General features: G+C 40.3%; 1 protein-coding gene and 1 long non-coding RNA gene across 2 annotated transcripts in view; both read right to left on the bottom strand.

The window, feature by feature from the left end:
* LOC311017717 overlaps nt 1-27491 on the bottom strand; it is a 77955-nt gene that overhangs the window by 15159 nt on the left and 35305 nt on the right. The window lies entirely within an intron of this gene.
* On the bottom strand, nt 7675-26633 carry ptk6b (PTK6 protein tyrosine kinase 6b). Its single transcript, XM_084016253.1, has 8 exons — nt 26059-26633; nt 22413-22534; nt 15856-16019; nt 14875-15040; nt 11883-12044; nt 11394-11575; nt 11166-11319; nt 7675-9765 (listed from the first exon to the last, which is right to left on the bottom strand). The coding sequence occupies exons 1-8, from the start codon at nt 26454-26456 to the stop codon at nt 9584-9586; spliced, it is 1530 nt and encodes a 509-aa protein (XP_083872379.1). The 5' UTR covers nt 26457-26633; the 3' UTR covers nt 7675-9583.

Here is a 27491-nt window from a genome sequence, read left to right as displayed (position 1 = left end):
TTCCATTTTTACCTTTCACAATAAAAGCCCCCAACTTATATAGTACACTGCATTGTAGCAATCAGACATCTTAATGACACCACTTGTCAGGAGTTCATTCATGTTTCCACAGTTAACACACCCACGATCTCCCAATTATCCATCCAATCAAAAACAACCCCACGTAGTGTGAAACCAATTGTAAGTACTAATACTACGATGCCACACAGCTGCGAGAGTCGTCAGTCAGAGGAGAAGTGGAAATGTGTCACCATCGGCATCGCTCCGTGTAAGTCCAGGTTGTGATAGCCAACTTGTGTCGGCGTGTTCATCTCATCTCTGGAGTCTGGACAGGAGGAGGATAATCACCCGTTCATATATATTTTCCAGTCAAAGTGTATTCCAGAGTTTTTTGCTATTTTGCTGTGTGCTTATTGTTTTGTATGGTTTGACTGAGCTTTGTTTTATTTTTTCTTTCATAATTATTATTTGTCAGTCGTGACGCTGACTGCCATCCCTCTTTTCTTGGTCTAAAAGTGTCAAACCGTTAGAGCGTAACTGTATAAGTGAGTAATTAAAAGTCCCTCTCATAGCTACTGCTTTTGCCAAACATTGATGGCGGAGCTCGGCAAACATTATCAGCCCTGCCATCCAACACTACGAGACAGTGTTAATTTAAACACAATTATGTTTGTCTGGAAAGTGTTATGTTTCTCTTAAAGTCCTAGATTGAAGCTGAGAAAAGTCAACCAGCAACGAGACAGAAACATTGGCGGCTTGCCCGTACAACGCTATTTGATCAGCTATGAAAATATGGTGCAGGTACCAGAAACACAGAAATAAACAGGGCTGTAGCTGAATGCAGACATTCATGAACCACTGCCTTAGACGCATCCTTGGGATCTTCTGGCCAAACACAATCAACAACATCAGCCTGTGGGAACGCACCAACCAGGAACCAATAGAAGTACAGATGAAAAGGAGAAAGTGGATCTGGATTGGTCACACAAAAAAACCCCCAACAACACAGCAATAACCAAGCATGCACTGACATGGAACCCACAGGGCAAACGGGGGAGAGGTCGTCCCAAAAACACCTGGAAGAAGAAGCACAGAGCAAGAGTTCAAGAAGGAGGGCTGGCGAGGGTGGAAGCAATTCAGCAATAGCCTATGTTCAATAGAAAGACCTAAGTAAGTAAGTATAGCTGAATACATTAACATGGACCAGATCCCTGTTTACACTGTGGAGAAACCTGAACAACAACGTATTCACCAACTGAATCCAAGGCTTAACCTTCCTTCACCGAATCAGTTTATGTTCACAGAAACCCCTGAGCTACACCACACAATAAAACAGGCAATCAGAGAATCTTAAAATATGTTTTATATATACCCTACACTTATGTTACTGTGTGTGTGTGTGTGTGTGTGTTTCTCAGTTAGACCAATGTGGAGAAAGTGAACCTGGTGGAGACGTTCATGGAGACGATCAGGTTCCCTTCATTTTAAACCTAATCTGACTATTATTTAGATGCAATTTCTGCAGGTTTTCAGGAAACAGGCAGACAGGGCGTCGTTGTGTACACATGCCCAAAGTATTAAACTAAAGTAAAAACACCACGCGATGAAAGAATAGTATTCTGAGTACACCGGCTACAGTATATTTGGTGTGGGCAGATTTTTGCTTGTTGTTCTAACAACACTCCCTAGTGATATCAGACTTTGCCCTGCACCCTGTGAAACCACAAGTTAATATCAATCCTGAGTGCTATTAAACACGCATGTCAAATAGATTTGCCCTGTCAGCAGACAGCAGAGCGATACGGTCTTAAGGAGCAGGGACTTTATAAAAAACAAGCTTGAAATTACATAACCTAGCGTGCACTTTGCCTTGTGCTACATCAAACAGTATATCTGTGCACATAATCACAAAGGCTTAAACATGCTTTACATGCTTTTTTGTGGGCTGTACAGCCCCTCCTCTGTAGAGTAAACATGGCAAATAAGTGTACTTGCTTTAGCCTACTTTTCTTAGCAGAGCTGCTTCTTTGAGTTCCTTCTGCAATCAACAAATCCTCTGAAAAGCAGAGTATCTTGGCCTCCCCAGGTCACATTTTTGCAGGTGAATTTGTTGTGTTGCCCTCAGGTTCTTATATGATGCATTTGTTTTTTTAACTCATTAATTCCACCTAATGCTCCTTGGTGTATCTATCTCTTTGTTTGATGTGTGTATGTATGAGACAACCTGCAGCTGCTCAAAATCAATTGCCCCTCATGGGATAAATAAAGTTGTTTGAATTTAATTGAATCATTTATAATAATAGTCTCATTCAGTTTTTGAGTCCAGACGACGCACCCTATTTTCCCCTTGATATTACTACATCTATGTTGAAATCATAGATATAATTCAAAGAAACCTTGCTGCTTTTTATCGTCTGCACATCTCATACCAGGTGAGATCCAGAAGCTATTTTCTCAAAATGTTGAGCTTTTATGTATTGAATCACATTGTTAAATGTGAAAATATGTATAGTTATATATAATTGTTTTTATTGACTATACCTAAAGTTACAGGATGTTTTCCAACAGCTTTGCTGAAGTGTTTTATTTGTTTACATGTAGGTCGATGCAACATCTCTTCTGGAAATGTTGGCAATCCTTTTTCTGCAATTTTCACTCAGCATTTAATATTGCACAGTACGTTTATTTTCACTCTTGCAAAGCATTTATGTTCTTCTTACTCAAAAAAAGAACATGTATTTCTACTGCAATCAAACTACAATACCCAGTTTAAAGTGTGTGTCATTGCTGCATGCAGACGATACACAGAACACCCCATGAAATGATGCACAGGAATTCTGCGTTGGGTTGTGCTCTCTCTGACGTCACCGGTGAGTTAAGGTCACTCTGCATAAAGGTGACTGGAAGCTGGAGTGGGGAAAACAAGCTGAGCGGAGGAGGAGAAAACTTTCCTGCTTTAACAATCTCTCTAACTGTAATTCCATGTCAGTTCTGCGAAGTGTTGCTTCTGATCAGTCTGACAAGCTATTCATTTCAAGGGAAATGGAGAAAACACACAGTGACAAATTTTGATGGAAATTAATGGAAATGTACAAATATTCACATCTCATCTGTTGGCCTGTTAATATGATTATGAAGTTTTCTTTTCATAAACCCAGTGGTGGAATGTAACAAAGTAAGTTTACACACATTTTTTTACTCCACTACATCTCTGACAGCTTTAGTTACTTTTCAGATTACAGCTTTCCATCCCCTTCCTGTCCAGTGAAAACCATGTATCTCCAGATGTGTTGATGTTGGATGTTTGTGATGAATTGTTCCTTTACTTGTTGAGAAAATGATCTTACTTCTAAATTTGCTTCTACATTGGAAAGCTTCTTGGATTAGCCGGTAAATTGAAACAGGGCTGTTTTGTGGAGCTCATGAAGTTGACTATAGGGATGTATCATTCTCACAGGAGAGCAATGCAGTGTGGTGATCTTATGAAATAATATACTTACTAAAGTTAGTTGTGGTGTATTGTTACAGTGTTTTTTTATAGTGTGGTTTCAGTAAATTTGTATGTAAAGAATTTGAATACTTCTTCTGCCACTGCCTGTAGATCTGATCCTGGCCACATGCCATATTTTAAAATTCAACTGAAAAATGTTGATTGAACATTCAAAAGTATTGTCATGGAAATGCAGGATTTTGCAGAATAATCCCACATTGAATGCTCTGTTTGATTAGTTGGTTGGTGACTATGAGTCACCAGGAACAGAAATACGATTTGAGGAGACAAACCGGTTGTTGCAAACTTTACCTGACTCCTAATTTACCTCTGTATACTGTAGTATAAGAAACAGAGTTAGTCTGCATGACCAACGTGGCAAAAAGTTACTTCTGCTATTGTATGGACTCATGTGGTGCCTTATATAACTGCTTACAGCTAGTGTCACGACAGTCACAAACGCTGTAGACACAGAATAAACACCAGGGGCAGACTTTACCATTACAGGCAAGGTATGCAACTACAGCATACCTTGCCATACATACATATCCGTACATATCTGACGGACAGGGATTACTTGCTCTCAGTGCCTAACACAATATACTTTTGCTTAATACAGTATTAGTCTTAAAAGTAGGGGTGGGACAATGTGCTTTTGTCATGATTCCATTTTATTACGATACTTGGGTAAGTATTGTAATTCGATAGTGTTGATATTTTGTTTTTTTAAACAAAAACAAAAGTTGAAATATACTCTTCAAGAGACAATATATCATGAGTCACATTTCCAAAAATGTCAAAAAATGTCAGTCCTGTAGAACAGAGGGATTCTTTTTATGTAAAATGCTACATCTGTTGGCCTGCTGCTGCTGGTAGTTTGGCTTGCTCTGTTTTTTCTCCTTGTGGTGCCAGGCAAGATGAGTAATTTGTGATTTTCCGCTCTCTGCGACTCTCAATGCTCCCAGCTCTCATCAGCTCTTGGTGACTCTTGCCGGCCCTTCACTGTTTTTGCTGGAAAGGATATGATCGCTGTCTGCTCTACTGTACCATAAAAATGAATAAATATCGATTTTGAAAATCTAATATGGGAATAGATTTTTTCCCCCACCCCTTATTAATAGTAGTTTCTTTGCAGTTAAGTGTACAAGAAATACAAAAGGTAGGTCTGTGGTTGTCACAAGCTTAAGAGATTTTAACGTTTTGTTCTCCGGCATTAAATACATTGTTGAATAAAATAACAAAAAACTCAGCTTCTACAAACACAATGATGACATCCAAACAAGGAGCGACCATCTAATTCATCACCATCTCCTCCTGTTGTTCTGCTGGAGCATTCTTCAGCCCATCCTACTGTATTCTAACATTACAACGTTACTAACTGTGCCAAACTCAAACCGAAGACCTTTCAGAGCTAAACAACAGGCTATTGCTTGCATTGCAACATCAACATACAGGACTCCCACGCAATCACCACCACCCTACTTCCCTCCTGGTAAAAGAGCATAGAGGTGCAGAGGGCTTACTTTGGGAAAAGCCTGATCCCTGCAGCCATAGACTCCCTAAACAATTTGCTGAATAGACCTGCGTGTGTACTGTGGTCCGTCATTGTATGCTGTGACTATTGTGCTGATGTATTATTGCGTACAGTGCATTGGGTATTAATTTACCCCTGGGGACAATTAAATCTAAAGTCTTGCCCTAACTTACTGCAGTAATACCTAAAGCAAAAGCAAAATATAGCATTTTTCAGTTTGTTTTCCGAATTCGTCCTGGAGACAAACTTTACATTCGGTATCCCTTCAGTAGCTAGCTTAGCACAAAAGTGTGAATGCTAGTTAATGTGCAAACATACTCTGCTAATGTTAGAAACATTTTAGAACCTATCGTATATGCACATGCCTCAGTAACCATCCTTAGCTTGAAATCCAAAACCAGCCTGAAAATGAAGAAAATCTGAAACGATTGACTTCTATAGAGCAGAGCAAGATTTGTTGGATCTAGACAACCCTATGCTACGATTGACCAGTCTCCCTTCAAGGGTCGAACTTAGCATACATCTATTGACTGGCTTTTTAAACTTTTAAGTTATGGCGCACTCACTAGGCAATCCGTACCGTGCTCAAGCACGTTGGCCCCCCAGTTTGTTTGACTAGTGTGAGTGCTCAAGCATGGAACACTTCTTTGGCCCTGGCACGGTTGGAAGAGGTGTGCTTTGGCATGGTACAGTTGCTCATGCACGAGCACAAGCACATTATCGCCCAGTGTCCAACTCCGATTGTCCCGATATGGTGATATCTCCAATGATCTATTGCAGATAAATGCCAATAAATCCACCTACAAATAGACCTATAGAAAGCATATGCTCCTTATAACTTCAGATTGTGCCTCACAATCAAATTCAAACTTTTTCTTCACTGTGACTCATTCTCAGTTACAATAGTAAAGAGTTGGGACACAATATTAAGCTGACTTTTTTGCTTTTGTGTACTGTATAATTAACCACGTGTCTTTACTGAGAATGGCTGGGGTGCCTGAATGCCGTTTCAGGGTGACCGAGTTCAACACAGCTGCGGAAAAGCCGGCTCAACTGGATGATATAAAAACAATGTTTTGGAAATTTGCCCATTGGGAGGTTGGGAGGGAGCATGGTCACAGAATGTGGGTCAGACTTTGTGTGGATTTAGGAACTATACCTGCCAAATGTCCTGTAATCTGATGCCATCTATTTAAAAGCAAAGCAAGAGAAACAGAGTAAATATTACAACATCAAGATGTCTTTGCTATAGTTTGACTGATGTGATTACTTGATCAACATCAACTGTTTGCTATCAGTCTTGTACTTTGAGGTGAAAAGGCACATGGCCTAGTTCAGGAGACGCACATGAGGGAAGTCTGTTTTTAGAAAACCCTTTATCTGCTTAGGTTTAAGCAACCTTGGTTAGGTTAAGGAAAATATCATGTTTGGGGTTGAAATAAATCTTTTCTGACAGAAAGCCCTGAAGGAAAAACATCTCCTTTTGCTCAGGAGATCAGAAGAGATTTCCTGTTGAGGTCACAGGGGCCACCTGGGACTACACTGAGGGTCTGACCCTATTTCTGACTGTCGCAACATTCATATAGCTGAATTGGGTTAGCAGGGCAACATGACTCTGCAGGAGTCATATATATATAACACGCACACACACACACACACACACACACACACACACACACACACACACACTCACACACACACACTCCCACACATATAGCGTTTCGTTGCACCAGCTTGTCCTGACACTGACCTAGAAGACTTTCACAGTTGGGCTTGACACACCCTTGATGCGTCACATCGGCACATGCTAGCCCAACTTGTGGTTTTAGGTATATAGTGAGTTGTTTTGGGCATTTGTGTAGCCTGCTTTCTAAAAACGCTGCATCATCACTGGGATGACATAAGAGAGGTCATTGTGAAGGACAAATAAATAATACATATAACTATTTGCTGCTTTTGTGTCTTTAATATTGTTGTAAACTGCATCTCTTTGGCATTTGTGCCATCCCTGGGCTTTGGGTATTTACAATGGCAATTTAAAAAGTAATCAATATCACACTTAAGCTCACATATACAGTATATTACCAGAATGAGTGACTGACAACAAACAAAACACATTTGTCATGTTCTCTTTCTTTCTACTGTTCCAATTTCTAGTATATTTGACCAAAAATGAATCTTGTTTTTCTTTCAAAGACGAATGTGAAATTAAATAAATGCACTTCGATTTCTTTTTATTCCTTGATTATAGCAGGTAACAATTACAACGTTTTACACAAGGAAGTCTTATAGACAGATGTTGTTACTGTGAAAAGAACCAAAACTGTAGGCTACTACACATGTGTACTTCCTTCATTCCTTTCTTTATTTCCTTCTCACATTTATTCCTACCTTCCTTCCTTCCTTCCTTCCTTCCTTTCTTTCTTTCTTTCTTTCTTTCTTCCTTTCTTTCTTTCTTTCTTTCTTTCTTTCTTTCTTTCTTTCTTTCTTTCTTTCTTCCTTCCTTCCTTCCTTCCTTCCTTCCTTCCTTTCTTTCTTTCTTTCTTTCTTTCTTTCTTTCTTTCTTTCTTTCTTTCTTTCACCAACCAGCCATCTCCCTTAATATCTATATGATTTTACTCTGCAAAAGATTCAGGAAATGTCATAAACAACTTACTTCAACTTACAACAAATGTGAACAGGAGGGAATTTAAAACCCGGAGGGGGAAACACACACACAGGCACATGCACGCACACACACACTCACACACACACACACACACATACACACACACACACACACACACACACGCACATAATGTATATCCGAGGAGCACTTTTCTTCAGGCACATAAACTCACATTAATCAAACATGTCCTGAAAACCACTTGTCATAATCATATTGCACATTAAATGGTGTAAACAGGCAGAATACAAGAAGAAGCATACAGAGGATTATTCATATGTGCAGCGATGTCTATTTAGATCAGGTTAGTCAACAAGTTTTCAATAGTTTGGACTAGTTTGGGCGTGGGAGATGGATTTAGTGATAAGCGCTGTTCTACAAGACTGGCACTAAAACAGGTGGTCTCAGCTGTCACCTGACAGAAACAAAGATGGAAAGAAGACAAAATAACTGGAAACACTTTAGAAGTATTTCCATAGGCCATAAAACATTTATGGATGCTTTTACAGTTTTTTAGTTTTTAATCGAGGGTAACTGTAATATGGTTTTAGACCAGGAAAAACAAAATGTGCTGTGAAACTTGATTGGGGCACAAAAGGACACAAAATTTGTTTTAATCGTTGTTATATGTGTGAGTTGTTCATAATTCCTTTATCACATTTATATCTTAAGCAGATGTTCTTAACCTGGGGATTGGGATGCCACACAAGCACAAAAGTGTGAACAAAGCTCCTTGGTGGAATGATGACGGCTACCATTGTTTTATTCATGCTAAGGCAAGAGAAGATTCATGTCATCAGTTTGGCTGGTTCCAGTTGATAACCAAGAAAAGATTGCAGAACTTTTGAAATACTGCAGGAGAATATGCTCCAGGAGAGCAACTGCATTGTGATTGATGAGTGGGAAAAAAACGTTACTAGAAAGAAAGGAAGACGCTCTTTAAATACTGACTATGACTTTGCTGCCCCTTTGTGGCCACAGCTTAATATTGTTGATGGGTATTGAGTTTATCAACACATTTGTTCTGGCAATGTGGCTATGTTTAATGCTTTATGAATTAATTTGTACGTGACTGCTGGTGTACTGAGGTTGTCATGACTCAACATTTATTGCATTTGTTCTACTTTGATTTCTTCCAGCACCAATTAAATAAGAGACAAAACAATCTGATTCAGGGTCTCTTTACTAGCTCCCTTTGCGTAGCTTTTAATCACATGATCTTCATCAGCAGATGTAATATCACATTTATATCACGTTGTTGTTGAATTTCCCTTTTTCCCAAGTGTTTTTAATAGTACTGTTTTAGCAAATCCTCTAAAATGCAAGTTTTATATTTGAGTTTTGGTCTGTTGGTCGGACACAAGAAAACCTTAAAACTGATGTAGTGTCATATCTATAACATATCAGAATTTTTAGAACTCGAATGACCATATTTTACTTTGTTCTAAACTTTTTTTTGGACCTGTTTAATATATCAGAGAACGCTAAACAAACCAACAAATTCCCATTTTGTATAAACTGGAACTAGAGAATTGTATAAATATATTTATTTAAGCAGTTTTGTTTAAAATATGCTTGAATTTGCTAATTAATTCAAAACATTGTTGCCAATATATTTTTCAAATGGTTTCAGCCCTTAAAAAAATCATCAGAATAATGGATAATGAAAACAAGCAATGGGCACAGTGAACATATTAAAATACATCAGGCGTTGCAGGTTTGCACATTGCAAACACACACACAATCAAAGTCTTTCTACACAAGAGCCTGCAAAATTCGTTTGCATTTAAACAACAGTCCTCGGTGAAAAAAGATCCCAATCCCTGCTCAGTGTCCAGCTCTCTGCTGCCCCTCTGTGGTGCTGAGTGTATACTGCAGGAAGCCACAGGGGCGGTCACTCCATCTCATAGGAGCTGCTGTCCAGTTTGACCTTGAGGGATTTAAAGTCAGGCCTGTCAGCAGGCTCGTTGCTCCAACATTTCAGCATGATTTTATAGAGAAAGTCGGGACACTTGGCCGGAACTGGCATCCTGTACCCGTTGGTAACTTGCTGGTGCGCTTCCTGGTTGCTAAAGGCTGAGGGAGAGAAGTGGTGAAGACAGGTTAAACATGGATCTCCCTCTACAATACCTGTAGACACAACTGGAGGTTTTCTCAATGCATTACAGCAAGCTTTAGTTGAAATTGAGGTAATCTGCAAAATGATCTAAAGCTCTATTTGCCCCACAAGAGATTTACCCGACGATGTCTGTGTTTCACATTCACACAGGAAGCATTTATTTTCTCACATTCAGGCCTACTGACACCATTCCCAGATGGTGGAGAAAAAAAACAACCTTCAAATAAAAAATTTGAACATGACCAATAATATGACATGGTCATAATATGGCAGGTAATTTGCAATATAATGTTTTTTAACAAATTATAGACAAGGCAGATTTGCAGTGAATAAGATCACAAACAACCACAACAATTACTACAAATGATTTCACAGGCAATAGTCCTGTGCTCTCAATCACAACAGAACCAAGACAGCCGCTGAATGTTATTACGCCTGGAAAAATAGTTGCTTACAACAACTGAATTTCAACCTCAAATTTGAGCTAGAATGAGGATTCGGTGACAAACTTTTTCAGGTACTTTCTAACATTAATTGAATATGGACAAAACATAAACAAACTACCTAAAACATTTTTAAAAATTTCAATTTTGGTAAAGATGTAGAGGTTTATGTAAGCTAGATGATCGATGTACACATGTCAATGGGCAATGACATGTGTTAACACTGGTATGGTCCTTTTCAGCCTGCGTCAAATCAATAGGCCGTCTTCTAAACTTGCAGTCTTTTTAGTATAACATGCCCTCGTTGTGTTTCCTCGTTTAGCTGGAATGGAAGGATTGTAACAGAAAGAGCGATCGTTGTACTTCAAAGGCCATCTCAGTAGATAATTACTGGATTTTGCACAGGAGTACCATGGATTCTGTCCAACATCACTTACAGTGGAATCTTTAGGGAGTGACCTTTTAATAGCCAGTATGAACAAGAAGGATAATTATAGCAGGCAAAACCAGACTTGATCTACATTATGAGTATCGAACATTGTGTTACAGAACCTATCCTTTAAATCAATTATTTAAAAAAAAAAAACACATTTTTTTTTCACACCATTTGTTCCACTGGTTGAAAATGTTTACCAGCAAATAATCTGTCCGTTTATTCTGTGTGACTACCAGGGACAAACAAAGTTTGAATGAGAGAATCCAACTGAAGACAGTTGGGATTAAATCAGGTATTTGAATGAGTTCTCATATCCAAACTGTGGCTCGGTGTGATCTTAGATGAAGACTTTTTGCAAACTTTGATTTATCTCTGACAACATGGCAAAATGTATTCTTGGCTTAATACTTCAATTCATAATCACAATATTAATTGGTTAAAACGGAATTAATGAATTATATATGGTCATTCCACAAACCTGGGTAAGGAGCACCTCCATAGGTGATGATCTCATAGAGCAAGACACCAAAAGACCAGACGTCTGACTTGTTGGAGAACTTCCCATGGCTGATGGCTTCAGGAGCACTCCACTTGTAGGGAATCTTTTTATCTTCCGTGATGTAGAACGGCTCCTGAATGACAAATCTTTGTCTTGAAACCTGCAGCCCTGATTGACTTGAATACTTTGATATAACTTCCTCCCTACCTTGATCACTCTGGCCAGCCCAAAGTCAGCCACCTTACAGATGTAGTCCTCCCCCACCAGGACATTTCGAGCTGCCAGATCCCTGTGGATGCTGTTCTGCTCCTCCAGGTATGACATCCCATCAGCCACCTGAGCACCCATGTCAACGAGTGACACCATGTCTTGATTCGGCCCCTCTGGACCTGAAACAGGACAAACGAAACACGACACAGAAAACATTTGGGACAGAGAGTCAGACCCCAATGAGCTTAAAAGCTACAGTTAATAGAACCTTCAAAGTACAATGATGGGCTGAGTAGCTGAGGAAGGAAGGAAAGATATTTTGTGGCTGCGTTTGTCCTCATTTTAATGCATGGAAATGGCAGCAGAGTACTGAGACCCTATTTGCTTGGTAGTGAAGGTAGTTAACCGTTTGGTCTTGTTTGTGCAGATCTATCGACCACAAAAGCTGCACAGTCCTTCAGTGAATTTGACCCCTGAGGCTTTTACCTCTGAGGAAGCTGAGCAAGCTGCCCTTCTCCATCAGCTCAGTGATGATGTAATAAGGGGCCGAGGCCGTGCAGATAGCAAACAGAGAGATGAGGTGACGATGGCGGAGACTTTTAAGGATCTGGACCTCCCTCTGAAATTCACGGTGGTTCAACTCTGAGTCTGCGGAGAGAAAGAGATCGACAGAAGCGGAATTAAAAGCATTTTAAAAGAGTCAGATGAAAAAGAGGAACCGAGACGAAAGAGGAACAGAGGAGGAAGAAACAGAGACGCAACAGAAGGAAACCAAGGAAATCACTTTGAAATCTTGACATATGACATACTTAATACCCAAAGATGGGATATTCATAAACATTTGGTGGTAAACAATTTTAGAACAGAAATATTCATGTAGCACAATGTCTGTTTACGGTGTATTGCACAAAGTAACCTTCTATGAGGGAGACTTGGATGCAGCTTGTGAGATCATTGCGGTTAAGAGCAAAAGAAGGACATTTAAGAGCAAAAGAAGGACATTTGTTGCTGCACCCTTCACACTCACAACTTCCTTAAAAGGAAGTCTTGAAAATATTACTGTTGTATGATCAATATTTAAGTGATTCTCACTGTTTTATGCCAATATCATGGTGTTCAGTTTGTGCCAGTGCGGTTTACAGAGATGCTTTCATGACTCAAACTGCTGTTGAACGAATGAAAGAGCCACATATTTTAATGTATATTTCATAACATGTTTCTACCCGTAAAGCTGTGTTTATACACCATCTGTCCAAGCAGATGAATTGATAAGTAGTTTCATTCAATAATTGACAGGAAAGTCATTTATAAAGCGGAATCTTCTAAAACATGCTTTGGTTCAGCCTCTACTTCACATTTGTTTTATGACAATATGCAAATAGATTTCATACTGTTGGTTCGTCAAAACTAGCATCTTGAATCACAATTTTGTGACATGTTATAGGGTCAGTTTTTAATTGATTAGAACTGTTGAAAGGGCTATGCTTTCTATTATGAAAACTGCTTTTGAACTACGGATGCAAGATAGAATATTGAAAAAAGGAAAATGATTAAAAATAAATAAAAAAGTATATTTGCTGAATATTAAGATAACAGGCCAGTATCCATGAGGTTTAAATTGCTTGCCAAACATTTCCACATAACATTGGCTTTTTGTTTAAATACTCTTCCAAGTGTAAATGCTCAGTTCATTTATCATCACTTCATGGTGGGAACAGACTCCTCACTCCAATTCTGAAGTCAAGCTAATACCAAATCATCACATCATGAAAATAGGAGGTGTTTTCGAGAATCTATTATCACAAGACATAATATCACATTACTTCATTGTATCAATATTTTCTTACACCCCTAATAGCTTGTGTAATCTTGTATTGTCTTTTGATGACACTGTATTCGGTTGATACAAATCTAACATTTATAGAGCATTTATTTATAGTGTTTAATTGATTAATCCATTTGAAAAGCAATACTGAGATATGTTTATCTCAAGGATGTCTAATCTCATCACCTGCATTATGTCAAAAGCATCATTTACAGTAAAGTCAGTATTGATCTGTGCTATTAACCTGATCGGTGATAACTATTGATCATAAATCATACATACACAATAAGCTTGAAATAGCCAGATATAAGCTATTTGTTTAGAGAGTGCTTCAAATAGCTCACTCTTCCAACTTTGCTGTCTACAGGTGTTTGTTACAATTGATGGAAACAACATATATTTAAACAATAGACACACATAGACTCACACCTACTTTGTGCCAAAGAAGAAGAATTTCTGCTTAACCAGGAGATAATTGTCCACATTGTTACACAACACAGCAGCTGTTCTTAAAGAACAATACAACTGTGTGTGTCACTTCAATTCCAAACATAACACTTCTCTTTAGGAGCCCATTATGTATGGCGTCAAAGAGGCGTGTCACTGAGTGACTGAGTTTGATCCTGTCCCTCATCGGTTTCACTCAAATGTGGTCGAACATGTTATTTACGATGCATATTTGTATTAAGCACAACAAAGGAATGAAAACAAAGATCCGTTTTTGTCAGTGCATTTACTCAAGTTCTGTAATTTAAGTACCATTTTAAGGTACTTTTCTTGAGTATTTTCTACTTTCTGCTCCACTAAATGTATTTGATTTCAGACTCACATCCATAGTACAAAATATAACCAAGAAATACACGATGATGTATTATTATGTATTAAGAAGACTTCATTGATCATAAGTTATTTAGTCAAAGCCCCACTTTTACTAGCTGCAACATTAAAGTATAATGTACATTAATGCATCAGTAAGGATGAATACAGGACTTTTGCTTGTAAGTGTTCCTGTGATACTGGTATTTTTAAAAATAGTAAAAGTTTTAAAAACTTCTTCTGCCACTAGTTATCATTATGTATAGGGTCCATTTTACTGTTCATGAATCTGATCATATGTTATTGTGATGGATATGCTGAATGTGTCTGACCTCAGATTTAATTTCAAGGGATTTGGGATATTTTGGGAAAGCTTGGATTTAGCTTTGAACAAACACTGTTTTTACCTTAAACAGGATATTTTCTACCAGCAGTGGTTGAAAGTAACTAAGTACATTTACTCAGTACAATATTTAGGCATTTGTACTTGAATATTTCAATTTCCTTCTACTTAACACTTAGAAACTTTTACATAAACTAAATGCAGCACTTTAACTTGTAATTAAGCATTTTTAGAAAATTCTTTAATAATTGATATACTTCTGCCACTGCTTACTAGTTTCTAGACAAAGTCATCCTCCACATTATTAGAACCCATAACTTTGACTTTAGATCACACGACTTGGAAGTAGCAAATTACTGTAAATACTGGACATTTCCCTTTTCATTTATTGAGCAACTTCCACCATCTGCTGTTTTTATGGAACTTAGTGCCAAACCACTCCTCATCATCAGAAACCTGTCTATTAAATCAAGTTGAAAGAGTTGAAAAAATACCACTTTTGATGATCTTGATGGCGACATTAATGTGTTTTTTCCAGCGTCCACGGTAGACATCAGCAAAATAGCCGCTGCCCAGCTCCTCCTCCAGGGTGAACTCCTCTTTGGGGAGCTCCCACTCATCCACCGTAAAATGATTCAAATCTTGGGTGTTGGGCTTTTTCTGATGGAGGAAACACACATGCACATACTTGCAGGTTATAATGGGACACAAAATACAGGAGATACATTCGTATCCATTATTAAAGGCTAAGGTATAATATGTATGTTATGCAGAATCCTTGTTTTTTTTCATCACTAGAGAGAAGAGAATCACTGCAAAATTTGGAAATGTGAAACATGTAAACCATACCTATAACTGTTTTCAAGTAATCTGACTTTTATTTTCTCGATTAAAGGATAGTCTAGAAAATTATGAATGAAAATGTGTTATAAATAATTTCACAGCTTAAAGGATAGTTGGACACGTTTTAAGTCTGTCTACAAACAATGCAGGTTCCCATATGAAGATTGTACACAAAGAGGGAATTCTTTGTTAATTGTCAGCCATCACTTCCATCACTTGGAAGCAGATATGAGGAGCAATGACTTAGCATGACATTGTGTTCGTGTTATCTGAGCTTTTCTTTATTTTCCCCCAAAGCAGCCACCTTATTTTGAGTCCATACAGAAGATTGTGTAGTGGCTGATAGACCACAGAACCGCCAAAGTCAGCGTTTTTCAGCTTTCTGCAAAATGGCTGATGTAAAGATGTTTGGACAGGCTGGGATTTAGTGTTGTAGTTTTGAACCATTTGCTCCCTGCCAGCATCTGGATCTGTATGTACATGTGTTTTCCTTCTGTAAACTTTGGGTTTAGTCTCAGTTTCAGGAAAACAATATAACACATCTACACACACATGGGTGTGACTACATGAACAGAATAAAGTGGAACCAACAAGCACAAAGAGAGAAACACAACTAAGAGAACGAGTCCTACCCTCTTGCAGGGGTTTCCCAGTGTGCCGGTGTTGTTGAGGCCGTTGACGCAGTAGAACTCTACCAAGTCGATCAGAGAGCTGAACTGGTTGTTGTACTCCACATAGAAATTACTCTCCTCTCTTTTGAGGACCTTGAAATGCTTCACCCGACTGCTTGACCTCACTGCAGAAATATTCACACATATACAAAGTCAGATTCAAGCCCTCAGTTGTGTTTTTCAGTTCTCTTGATATTTGTGACCAAAGTATTTAAGTAGTTTAAGCTGCTACAAAAACAGCCCCAATACAGTCAAAAGAAATGTCAAATACTAAGAGACATTAACAGTCCAACAGGAATGTAAAGTTGTTATTTTAATGCATTGAAATTCAAATTCAAAATGATGTGTATGGCTTTGCGTTTGATGTCATAATTTCTACCTAGTAATGTTTTCACAGATTCCTAAAATATACTTATATATACACATTTTATGTAAGTAAATGATCTGTGTGGGAATAGTCATTTTTATTATTGAATTACTATAGTATTAGTATTTAAATGTTATAAAGTCACTGAACACAAAGCCTGAAATTGCAGTGCGCTGTAATCCGGCATGAACGTGATTAACGAGAGGATCCCACGATTCTAACCATTGAAGGCATCAGACTGTTGAGGTGCTGCCTGGCTGGGCTAGCTCTGGTGAAACGTAAGTTACTGCCTTTCTCTTTTACATTTGTGATAATATGAGTCCATCTGATAGTTTGACTCTCATTTACTTGATGCAGTTTAACTTCTGTGACTGTTCATAATTACGTTAATGTTAAATTATAAAGCTAAACTCAGAAACATGAGCCAACGTGACCAGATTAAAAACAACGGCATCCACATCCAGCAATGCAGGACAGCGTCGCTCACGCCATTTGTTTCACTTTATTAGGAGTTAGCTCACTTGTAACTTATCCATCCATCCATCCATTTTCTTCCGCTTATCCGGTACCGGGTCGCGGGGGCAGCTGCCTAAGCAGGGACGCCCAGACTTCCCTCTCCCCGGACACTTCCCCTAGCTCCTCCGGGAGGACCCCAAGGCGTTCCCAGGCCAGCCGGGTGACATAGTCACTCCAGCGTGTCCTGGGTCTTCCTCGGGGTCTCCTCCCGGTGGGGCATGCCTGGAACACCTCCCGAGGGAGGCGTCCAGGGGGCATCCGATACAGATGCCCGAGCCACCTCAACTGGCTCCTCTCGATGTGGAGGAGCAGCGCCTCTACTCCGAGCTCCCCCCGTGTGACGGAGCTCCTCACCCTATCTCTAAGGGAGCGCCCCGCCACCCTGCGGAGGAAGCTCATTTCGGCCGCTTGTATCCGGGATCTTATTCTTTCGGTCATGACCCAAAGTTCATGACCATAGGTGAGGGTAGGAACGTAGATTGACCGGTAAACCGAGAGCTTCGCCTTTCGGCTTAGCTCTCTCTTTACCACGACGGACCGATACAGCGACCGCATTACTGCAGCCGCTGCACCGATCCGCCTGTCAATCTCGCGTTCCATCCTTCCCTCACTCGTGAACAAGACCCCAAGATACTTAAACTCCTCCACTTGAGGCAGGAACTCCCCCCCGACCTGGAGGGAGAAAGCCACCTTTTTCCGGTCGAGAACCATGGCCTCAGATTTGGAGGTGCTAATCCTCATCCCGGCTGCTTCACACTCGGCTGCAAACCGCCCCAGGACATGCTGGAGGTCCTGGCTCGAAGGAGCCAACAAGACCACATCGTCCGCAAAAAGCAGGGATGAAATCCAGTGGCTCCCGAACCAGTTCCCCTCCGGCCCACGGCTGCGCCTAGAAATCCTGTCCATAAAAATAATGAACAGGACCGGTGACAAAGGGCAGCCCTGCCGGAGTCCAACATGCACCTGGAACAGGTCTGACTTACTGCCGGCAATGCGAACCAAGCTCCTGCTCCGGTCATACAGGGACCGAACAGCCCTTAGCAGAGGGCCCCCGACCCCGTACTCCCGAAGTACCTCCCACAGAATGCCACGAGGGACACGGTCGAATGCCTTCTCCAAGTCCACAAAACACATGTGGACTGGTTGGGCAAACTCCCATGAACCCTCGAGCACCCTGCGGAGGGTATAGAGCTGGTCCAGTGTTCCACGGCCAGGACGAAAACCGCATTGTTCCTCCTGAATCTGAGGTTCGACTATCGGCCTAATTCTCCTCTCCAGCACCCTGGAATAGACTTTCCCGGGGAGGCTGAGAAGTGTGATCCCCCGATAGTTGGAACACACCCTCCGGTCCCCCTTTTTGAATAGAGGGACCACCACCCCGGTCTGCCAGTCCAGAGGCACTGTCCCCGACTGCCACGCGATGTTGCAGAGACGTGTCAACCAAGACAGCCCCACAACATCCAGAGACTTGAGGTACTCAGGGTGGATCTCATCCACCCCCGGTGCCTTGCCACCGGGGAGCTTCTTAACTACCTCGGTGACTTCAGCCCGTGTAATGGGTGGATGAACCTCTGAGTCTCCAGCCTCTGCTTCCCCAATGGGAGACGTGTCAGTGGGGTTGAGGAGATCCTCGAAGTATTCCTTCCACCGCCCGACGATATCCCCAGTCGAAGTCAGCAGCTCCCCACCTCCACCGTAAACAGTGTTGGTGGAGGGCTGCTTCCCCTTCCTGAGGCGCCGGATGGTTTGCAAGAATTTCCTCGAGGCCGACCGATAGTCCTCCTCCATGGCCTCCCCGAACTCTTCCCAGACCCGAACTTTTGCTTCAGCGACCGCCCGTGCTGCAGCACGCTTGGCCTGCCGGTACCCGTCAGCTGCCTCGGGAGTCCCCCGAGCCAACCAGGTTCGGTAGGACTCCTTCTTCAGCTTGACAGCATCCCTTACTTCCGGTGTCCACCACCGGGTTCGGGGATTGCCACCACGACAGGCACCGGAGACCTTACGGCCACAGCTTCGAACAGCCGCGTCAACAATGGAAGCAGAGAACAAGGTCCATTCGGACTCAATGTCCCCAGCCTCCCTCGGGATCTGGTCATAGCTCTCCCGGAGGTGGGAGTTGAAGACCTCCCTGACAGAGGGTTCCACCAGACGTTCCCAGCAGACCCTCACAACGCGTTTAGGTCTGCCAAGTCTGTCCAGCTTCCTCCCTGCCAGCGGATCCAACTCACCACCAGGTGGTGATCAGTTGACAGCTCAGCCCCTCTCTTCACCCGAGTGTCCAAAACATACGGCCGGCTTGTAACTTATATGTTTGGGTATTTAGCGCTGCTAAATAACTTCATTTATTGGATAACTTTATTAAGTGGAGCTATAACTCTGCTAATTGTATTCATTTCACTTCTATACAACTAAAGGAATTAAAGTTGCCAAAGGGATGGAGATAGGGGAGGGAGAGGGAGGCACATGTGAAAATCGTCTTGAATTTTAACTGTGTAAACATAAATTGGGTAAATTGGGTGATGATTAAGCTCAATCTGCCTAAGGTTATTCCAGTAAGTAAATTAAGTTATTTAAATGCACTACATGATGGATAGTCATGTGTGCATGCTGGTTAGTTTAACGTATGTAAAAACGAATTTAGTCTGCACCCACCGGTGCAACATAGTGGCCTCCAACTAACAGCTAATTCTGATATCACGAAAACACATGTTTTATTTTGAGGGGATTATAACATAATGGAAATAAATTTGTGAATGTTATATTCCACTTTGACAAAAAAATCTCCTAAATCATCAGTATATTTAGCTAAGATTGAATATTTAACCAAATGAGTCCAGTCTTGTCTTGTCTATTACTTAAATAAGTGTAAATTCATTTGTAATTTGTTTAGTTAAAAACAAGTCTGAGAAACATGTTTCTATCAAACAGATCCAGAAACAGAACAGTACAGCAGGGAGTTGTGAATCAGGATGTTCTGCCAGTGGAGTGTAAATGTTGGCTTGACAGGAGGAGCGACTGGTTTAACGCTGCTATTTGTTATTAAAATGTGGTTTGTTTTGATCATTATCTGAATGCCACAAATTGAGTCTATTCGTTTACAGGATGACCCTCCTCTTAAGACAAGCCGCTACAGTGACAGCGGAGGTCTAGGAGGACAGGGTGGCGGGTCTCAACGTTTATCATTAAGTGATGGAATGATCTCATATAACTTTCCAGTCAAATTGTACAATCCTCCACAGTTCCAACAATTAGCTACTGTATTGAATACAACTTGAATACTTTCCACAAATGGATGCTGTGAACATCCATTGATTGGTGTTCAATGTGAACAAAATAAACAGTTTGATGGTACTGTATTTTAGTTTTGTGATATGTGATGAAAGTATATTAAATGCATATAGAAAATGACTCTTTTGATGACATTCAGCAAAAGAAAATTAGCAACATTATGAGTAAGTTAACATCGTACTACTGAGAAATTGAAAATGTCAGCAAATTACGTTATAAAAGTAAATATTACAGATATGTAAGATTTAAGTAATATTTTGATGAAAGTGATCTTGTCTGAAAAACGTAATTTGACTTTGAGGTTGATTAGGTGGAAAAACCACAGAGATTTTGAATGCTTCGTCGAACCGTACTGACAGACAGGCAGGCCGTCCAATTATTTTCTCCAGCCCGACTTTTTTGATTGGACAGGATTTTTAACAGCCACAGCCACAGATTACTTTTTTTTATATGTTGGAGCATTTCATTTATTCATTGCTATCGGTATTTTACGAGGACTCCAGGTAATATAACAGAAAGTGCTTCTGAATAGAATCACCTACTCAACCTTTAATAATTGTAAATAAATATAACTTCTCACTTAAATATAATGAATTGACATTTACTTAATATCTTCACATCTTCAGTTTAGTGGTAAGTACATTTTACTTGATACTGGAAAGTGAGTTGTACTTGATATATAACATTTACATCATTACAAGGATTTTATCAAGTAAATCTTACAAGTTTGTTTTTTCATTGCACTGTTGTAGGTTATGTTGAGACTTAGTACGCTGCATGAGATGATGGAAAATATAAACACTGACATTTTGTGACTATGCTTGTGCTGTTCAAAGGGCATCAGTTAAATGCCTCGTGACAATAATACATGAACGGGCACTCAGACGGAAGGAAGATCATTTTTTACCACTTTTTACATCACTGAATAATCACACACATTGCAGGTTTCCACATGTTTGGGTTGTCGTTGGTAACATCACACATTAATTCCTTAATTGATTTACTTAACATTACACTTAAAGGGATTATCAGATATTCAGGAAATGTCACTTTCTGTCGGAGAGTTAGATGAGAAGTTTGATAGCATAAAACACCACACATGTAGTTACCATGCCGACTCCAAGAAGTTACTGGGCCCAGTGAAAAAAGACCCCGAAAATGTGGGGATTATTTTGTATGGATTAAACAAACGAGATAGAACGTGTTAATGACTGAGCTCTAGATGTATTGGATATTTGGATATATGGATAGTTTCAATGAACCAGTGTAGTTTCCCTGTTTCCGATCTTTGTGCTAAACTTCTGCTGCTAGCTTCATTTTTATTGATTAGGAACAATGTTCAACTTATTGACACTGACAATGCATCCATGTTTACCATAAAAAAAACACATATTGTTATATAACGCTCTACAACGTAGAACTTTTTTGGGATTAATAATTAAGGTCTGTAGTAGTTCAGGCTGTGCCCAGTTTAAACAGAAGCCACGTTGTTTTGGGCAGGATCAGGTTGGATTGTGTGCAGGATCAAGATAAATAGAAGACTATGTATGGGGTCTGTTTGAAGCCAGGCAGTTACTGGATAAAAGGACGATTTGTTTCAGAAGAGATTTCATGATGGAGTCTTGTGGACTGGTTGGCTTTCCTCTGTTTTATTTGCCATTCCAGTTTAGAGTACAAGCACAAGTACAAATGCCAAGGGCAAACAATGTTCCCCCTCCCACCACTCCACTTTCCTTCCCAATAACAAAACGTCACTAACAATAACATGCAGTACTAACAACATACACATTATGACATAATATAATAATATAACATAATAAAACAGAAACAGCACAGCAGCACATAGTATATATGCATATATATGTATATTTATAGGTAGTACTATATATATATATATATATATACATATATATATATATATATATATATATAAATCTAGGTAGTACTCAACATGCTGTTCCTGCCTCAAAGGTTATTCTTTTGATTGAGGGTATATCTAAGGCTTACATTTCTAACGAGTGTTATAAAAAGTTTCCAGCAGATTTCTTCAAACTTATTTCTTATTGAGTGAGAAATAATGAGATGCTATAACAAACAAATCCCCCCCATTTGGTTTGAATCTTTGTCCTCCAATGAAACAGTTTGATTGTGTGTGTTTCATCCAACAAACTACTACATCCTAAGGCTAACTGCTTCTGTGACCATATCTCACTCTCTAAATACACCGTACACTGTTGTGTTTTTTGTTTTTTACTGAAGTGAAACTCCCATGTATTTAAGCCATTGACAACGCATGCCTCTTGTTCACTTTTTGGGGCTTGCTCTATCAGCCCTCTCCTTGTCTTACCTGAAAGAACGTATCCAACATCATCTTTCTCACTGTGCCGAATGAGGAAAGCTCCGTTGTCATTTCCAGAACCCAGTAGGTGGCTTTGGGCCTCAAAGCGGTTCATTTTCCCATAGAACCACCTGGATCAAGACACAAAGCCATAAATGGAAGCAATTATGAGGAAGTGGTGTCATGGTTTCAACACTGTGATGATCAAAATAATGATCTGAGATATTGTGTAACTGGTAAAAGATCTGGCAGGCATTTTATTTAATTAATGGGGTTAACCAGTTATGGTGCTCTTAAAAACAGCACCTGTACAGCACACCTGTAGCCAGCATCTAAACTATCCAAGTTAACCCCTGAGTGAAATGAAGTGTTGCAAACTTCTTTACGTGATTTAGTGGCTTGTTGGATACGTTGTTGTTGGAGATAACTGGGCTGTTTAACTGGTAGGCTTAGCATTTTTAATAGCATTAGTCACCACTCAGGCTGCGTAAGGAATGCCTGAAAGTCCTCACCAAAATGATATTTAGTCACTACGACATGGCATTATAGAGTTTGTTTCCTTGTTGTACGTAAAAATGCGACATACACTTTTTTGCACACTTCTAAACTTGTATCTTTTTTGTCATGAGTGGCAACCAAACTATATTGTCGAAGATCAAATGAAGCCTAAAATGAATCACCAGCTGTTTTGATAATCAGTTTCAGTTAATATTCAAGTAAAAAAATGCCAAGCAGTGGGTCTAGCTTCTCAAACATGATGTTGTACATGTTTTCGTTGGTCTTCTATGATAAACAATTGAAATATTTGGTGAGGACTGTTAGAAAAATCATATAGTTGACGAAATATATTATAACAATTAGGCCTGTCACAATAGTTACATTATTGACTTACCAGACAATATTTTGACATTAGCACTTTTTGTGCTGACCTTGATATTGTGTACATGGGTGTTATACAACATGATCCCAGAATAAACAACAGGTTTTCTCTGACCATTATAAGACTTGGATATTGCACAGATAATGCACAACAAAGTCCAGAGTCCATATATATATTACATCCCATTCCAGTGTCTAAATATTCTTAACAATACAAACTTAATTTCACAGTGAAAGAGAGTACTTGATTATTACGTGATATGTCATACATCAGTGTCATAAATCTTTAAAATGTGAATAAGACTGTTTATCTTAATTATTCATGGCACAATATTTCATCCAACAAAATTAGTTATTGATACAGGCCTAGTAATACAATAATACTATCATTAAAATCCAGCAAGCCTATAATTAACTTCAGCCTTCCAGCAGCTGTTGACATGTGGGAATAGCCTCACATTACACACTTCCCATTCTGTTGAAGCAATAAACAGATCGAGACCGAGACAAAACAAGAAGTGGTGAGGCTGCTGCAATAGTGTTTTTGTCGTAGTTTGCATTGATGCTAAGAGACAGTGACATTCTGAGAGGTGTTATTGACATTTCTAGTGGTGTTAACTCATAACAGAGGGTTGGATGTGATGCAGAAAAGACAGTCTTTGTCCTGATATGAAGTCGTGTGTATGAATAAGAGACAAAATGGATGAGTGGCAGGTTACTGGAAAGTCGGCTCGAGTTATGTATATCTGTGTGTATATGTTTATCCATCCATCCATCGTCTACCGCTTATCCTGTATTCAGGGTTGCGGGGGGGCTGGAGTCGATCCCAGCTGCCATTGGGTGAAGGCAGGGTTCACCCTGGACAGGTCACCAGTCTATCACAGGGCTGACATGTAGAGACAGACAACCATTCACACTCACATTCACACCTACGGGCAATTTAGAATCACCAATCAATCTATCCCCATCCTGCATGTCTTTGGACTGTGGGAGGAAGACGGAGAACCCGGAGAGAACCCACACTCACACGGGGAGAACATGCAAACTCCACACAGAAGGGGCCCGACCCAGGGATTGAACCCGCGACCCTCTCGCTGTGAGGCGACAGTGCTACCCACTACACCACCGTGCAGCCCTGTATGTGTTTATATGCAGTATATATATGTGTGTGTGTATGTATGTATCTGTGTGTATGTGTGTGTATATGTAGTCTATATATGCAGTGTATATATGTGTGTGTATATATGTGTATATGTGTGTGTGTGTGTGTGTGTGTGTGGGTGTGTGTGTGGGTGGGTGTATATGTACTATATACAGTGTATATATATATATACATACCAAGCACAAGTAATTACATTTGGGTACTTGCTGATACCGACTTTGAGGACAAAATGTTCACTTGTCTTGTTGCTAAATATATCCCACCCACTGACAGGTGCCATGATAACGCGAACCACAGAGTTATTCACTTCACCTGTCAGTGTCATAATGTTATGGCTGATAGTTGTATATATTTTTTATCAAGATGACAAAAATATAATTTAACTGTGGGTTTGTCGTAGTTTTTTGGCCACTCCAAGCACCCCTACCATAACTCCTGGAATAGATGGGCATTAAAATAAAGTGCAGGCTGAGGTGCGTTAGTTTATTAGTGATATTGTGTGACTTTAGTGGTGATTTAAATGGTTTAGTTAAACACCAAAGTCACATAAGTCTAGGCGGTAAAATGTTTGTGTTTGTCAATGAGGTCACTTTGAAGAGAACATTGTAGGCTATTATTATGTACAACTGTATTGATTGCGTATATGTATTATCCAGAGTGTTAAGAATTCCATCATTAGTATTACAGATCCTAAGTTTGTGGCTGACTCACTCACAGTGAAACACTCGTATCCTCAACATCCTACTGATGAATCGCAGTGGAAACACAAGATGGCAGTAGCGCCACTATGATGTCAGATTTCATTCAATATTCTCAACTTCCATTCCATATATTCAGGTTTATGCTACATAATGTAGGTAAACTATTCTATTGAACATCAGAACCGGCTTTGAGTTTCAAACACGCTGATAGTAATTTTGTATCAGCCGGATCCAGAGGAGTTGAAATGAGGAAGTCTTGTCTATTAGTGAGTTTAGTGATATTTGAATGTCACTAATGCCAAAAATATTTTTGGGTGCACACTTTGTTTTCTATAGGCCAGGCTTAGACCTCAACCTTACACTTCAACCTCATTCTGTCAGTGAATTAGTTCAACTTTAGTTAAAAGTTGAACTAATTCAAGAATCACACATTTCTGTGCATTGGATAGAAATATAAAATCTCTTCCTCAGGTATCAAGGTATCACCTCAGCTAAAAAATGACGACATAGGAATAATAACACAAGTAGTTGACAATAAGTGAGCAAGATGAGATGTTGTGATTTGTACTAAACTGTCATGTGTTCTGCTTTCTCCCCCCACTAAAGTACACAATGCTTCCTGGTGACAACCTTTGATGGGAAGCTTGTAATACTACTTAATACTTTTCAACACTGTGCTTGATTTATGACACTTGTCCCATTATTTATGTTTGAACTGAAATACAATATGTGAAGCCTTTGAGTTACATTTTCGGGTCGAGTCCCTTTCTGGGAGCAGAAGTAAACTTTCATAACAAGGAGATGTAGGCTACAAAAGTTCTGTGAATCAAAACCAGTTTGAAGTTGAATGACTAAGAGAAATACCTTCAACGAGTAGTCTGTTTCTGAAACTATGTAGAACATGTACACTTACGGTTGTATTTGTAGGGACTCGGCCCGGTCCAGGTAGTTTTTGGGCACGATCCCGGTGTCCAGGACGCGCCCGTTCTTATCGATCTTCCGCGCGTTCCACCAGTCTCCGTTGCGGCTGATAACACTGAACAGGTCGCCTTCCTGGAACGACAGCTCATCCGGGTGCCGTGATTCAAAGGACCAGAGCGCCGTGTAGAAGGAGCCGCTCTCCCGCGGAGTCTGTGGACTCGGTGGGCTCTCCTCTCCGCCGCCGTCACTGTCGCTGTCTCCCCCTCCGCCCCCTCCTTCACGACCACCGCTCCCACCTGCTTCTTCTCCAGAAGGAGGCGTTTTGTCCCTGAAGATCCTCTGCCATAGTGCGTCCAGACATGGGCAAGCTTTCCGCAGACACTCACCCATAGATGACCATGAATGGCCCCCTTTTAGAGCCGCTGAACCCCCTTACGCCTCAGCGCGCGTGAGCCGGTAAGACCTGTCGGACAGGTGGAGAGGATGGAGCGCGAGGAATCCTCGGTATGCCTCTCCGGGAAACTGCTGCTGCTGCTGCTGCTGCTGCTGGGTTGGCCTGTTGATAGTGTGACTTTTACTGCACTCAAACAATGGACAGCAACTTCCTTATGGCAGCTCATAATGAAATGCACGACAACTCCGCCTATGATCTCAGAGACGCGCGTCATAAGTCTGAGGACGTGTAGCCGACGAATGTAGCCAGATTAGTTTACTTCACCACCGCTTCTCCTTCTACAAACAGCTAAAACATCCCTTACGTACGCTCGTGCAATTTGGAAAGCACAGTGTTTAGGTACGTTTACTTAAAAAATAAAGTAAATAAAGGATTATCCTATTTTAAATGTGGATAAACTATGAATTCTGTCAACTGACTGACTCCCCCCCCGAAAAATGTCACTATGGCTTTTTATGACTGGACTCACTACACTTTGATTGACAAACGACACGAGGGATTTTATATGACTTTTTAATCACTTTTTACAATAATTTATTGATTTTAATTTTCGGCATATTATAGGCTATGACTATAGGGCGACTGTTAAGCTCAAGGATGTCTATTTAAAGTCGACCCACAATGCAGGCATGGGAGACAGGAGGCAGTGAAGAGTATTTTAATACAAACTAAAGAATTCCAAAAATAAGCAGCAGCGGTTTCCAAGGAATCCGAAACAGCAAGCGAGTCCGAGACAGGTGGTCCACATGGAGAGGACAGGCAAGGCTGGACGTGATCAGTGGCGCCGCGAGGATTCAATTTCAATGTACGCACAGAAACGGCAAAATACAACGTATATCATGGTGATAGGCCTCGGTGCAAATATTTTTTTGTGCCCTCCATCCCCGCCCTAAACACAAGCGCACGCTTGTGAGCACTCCACGCACGCACACACACGCTTGGACACACGCACAGTACTGTATGATAACTCT

The sequence above is a fragment of the Eutrigla gurnardus genome (assembly GCF_963514095.1).
Source record: "Eutrigla gurnardus genome assembly, chromosome: 8".
NCBI classification, from domain to species: domain Eukaryota; kingdom Metazoa; phylum Chordata; class Actinopteri; order Perciformes; family Triglidae; genus Eutrigla; species Eutrigla gurnardus.
Note: the sequence above shows the minus strand (reverse complement) of the source record. Positions and strands in the feature narration are given on the sequence as shown.

Excerpts from the sequence above, each read along its gene's own strand:
- ptk6b (XM_084016253.1), bottom strand. The coding sequence starts at position 26,456 with ATGGGTGAGTGTCTGCGGAAAGCTTGCCCATGTCTGGACGCACTATGG. Across the intron at positions 22,535-26,058 it reads GAGTCCCTACAAATACAACC|GTGGTTCTATGGGAAAATGA; the intron begins GTAAGTGTACAT and ends GTCTTGATCCAG. Across the intron at positions 16,020-22,412 it reads TGTTGGATACGTTCTTTCAG|TGAGGTCAAGCAGTCGGGTG; the intron begins GTAAGACAAGGA and ends ATATTTCTGCAG.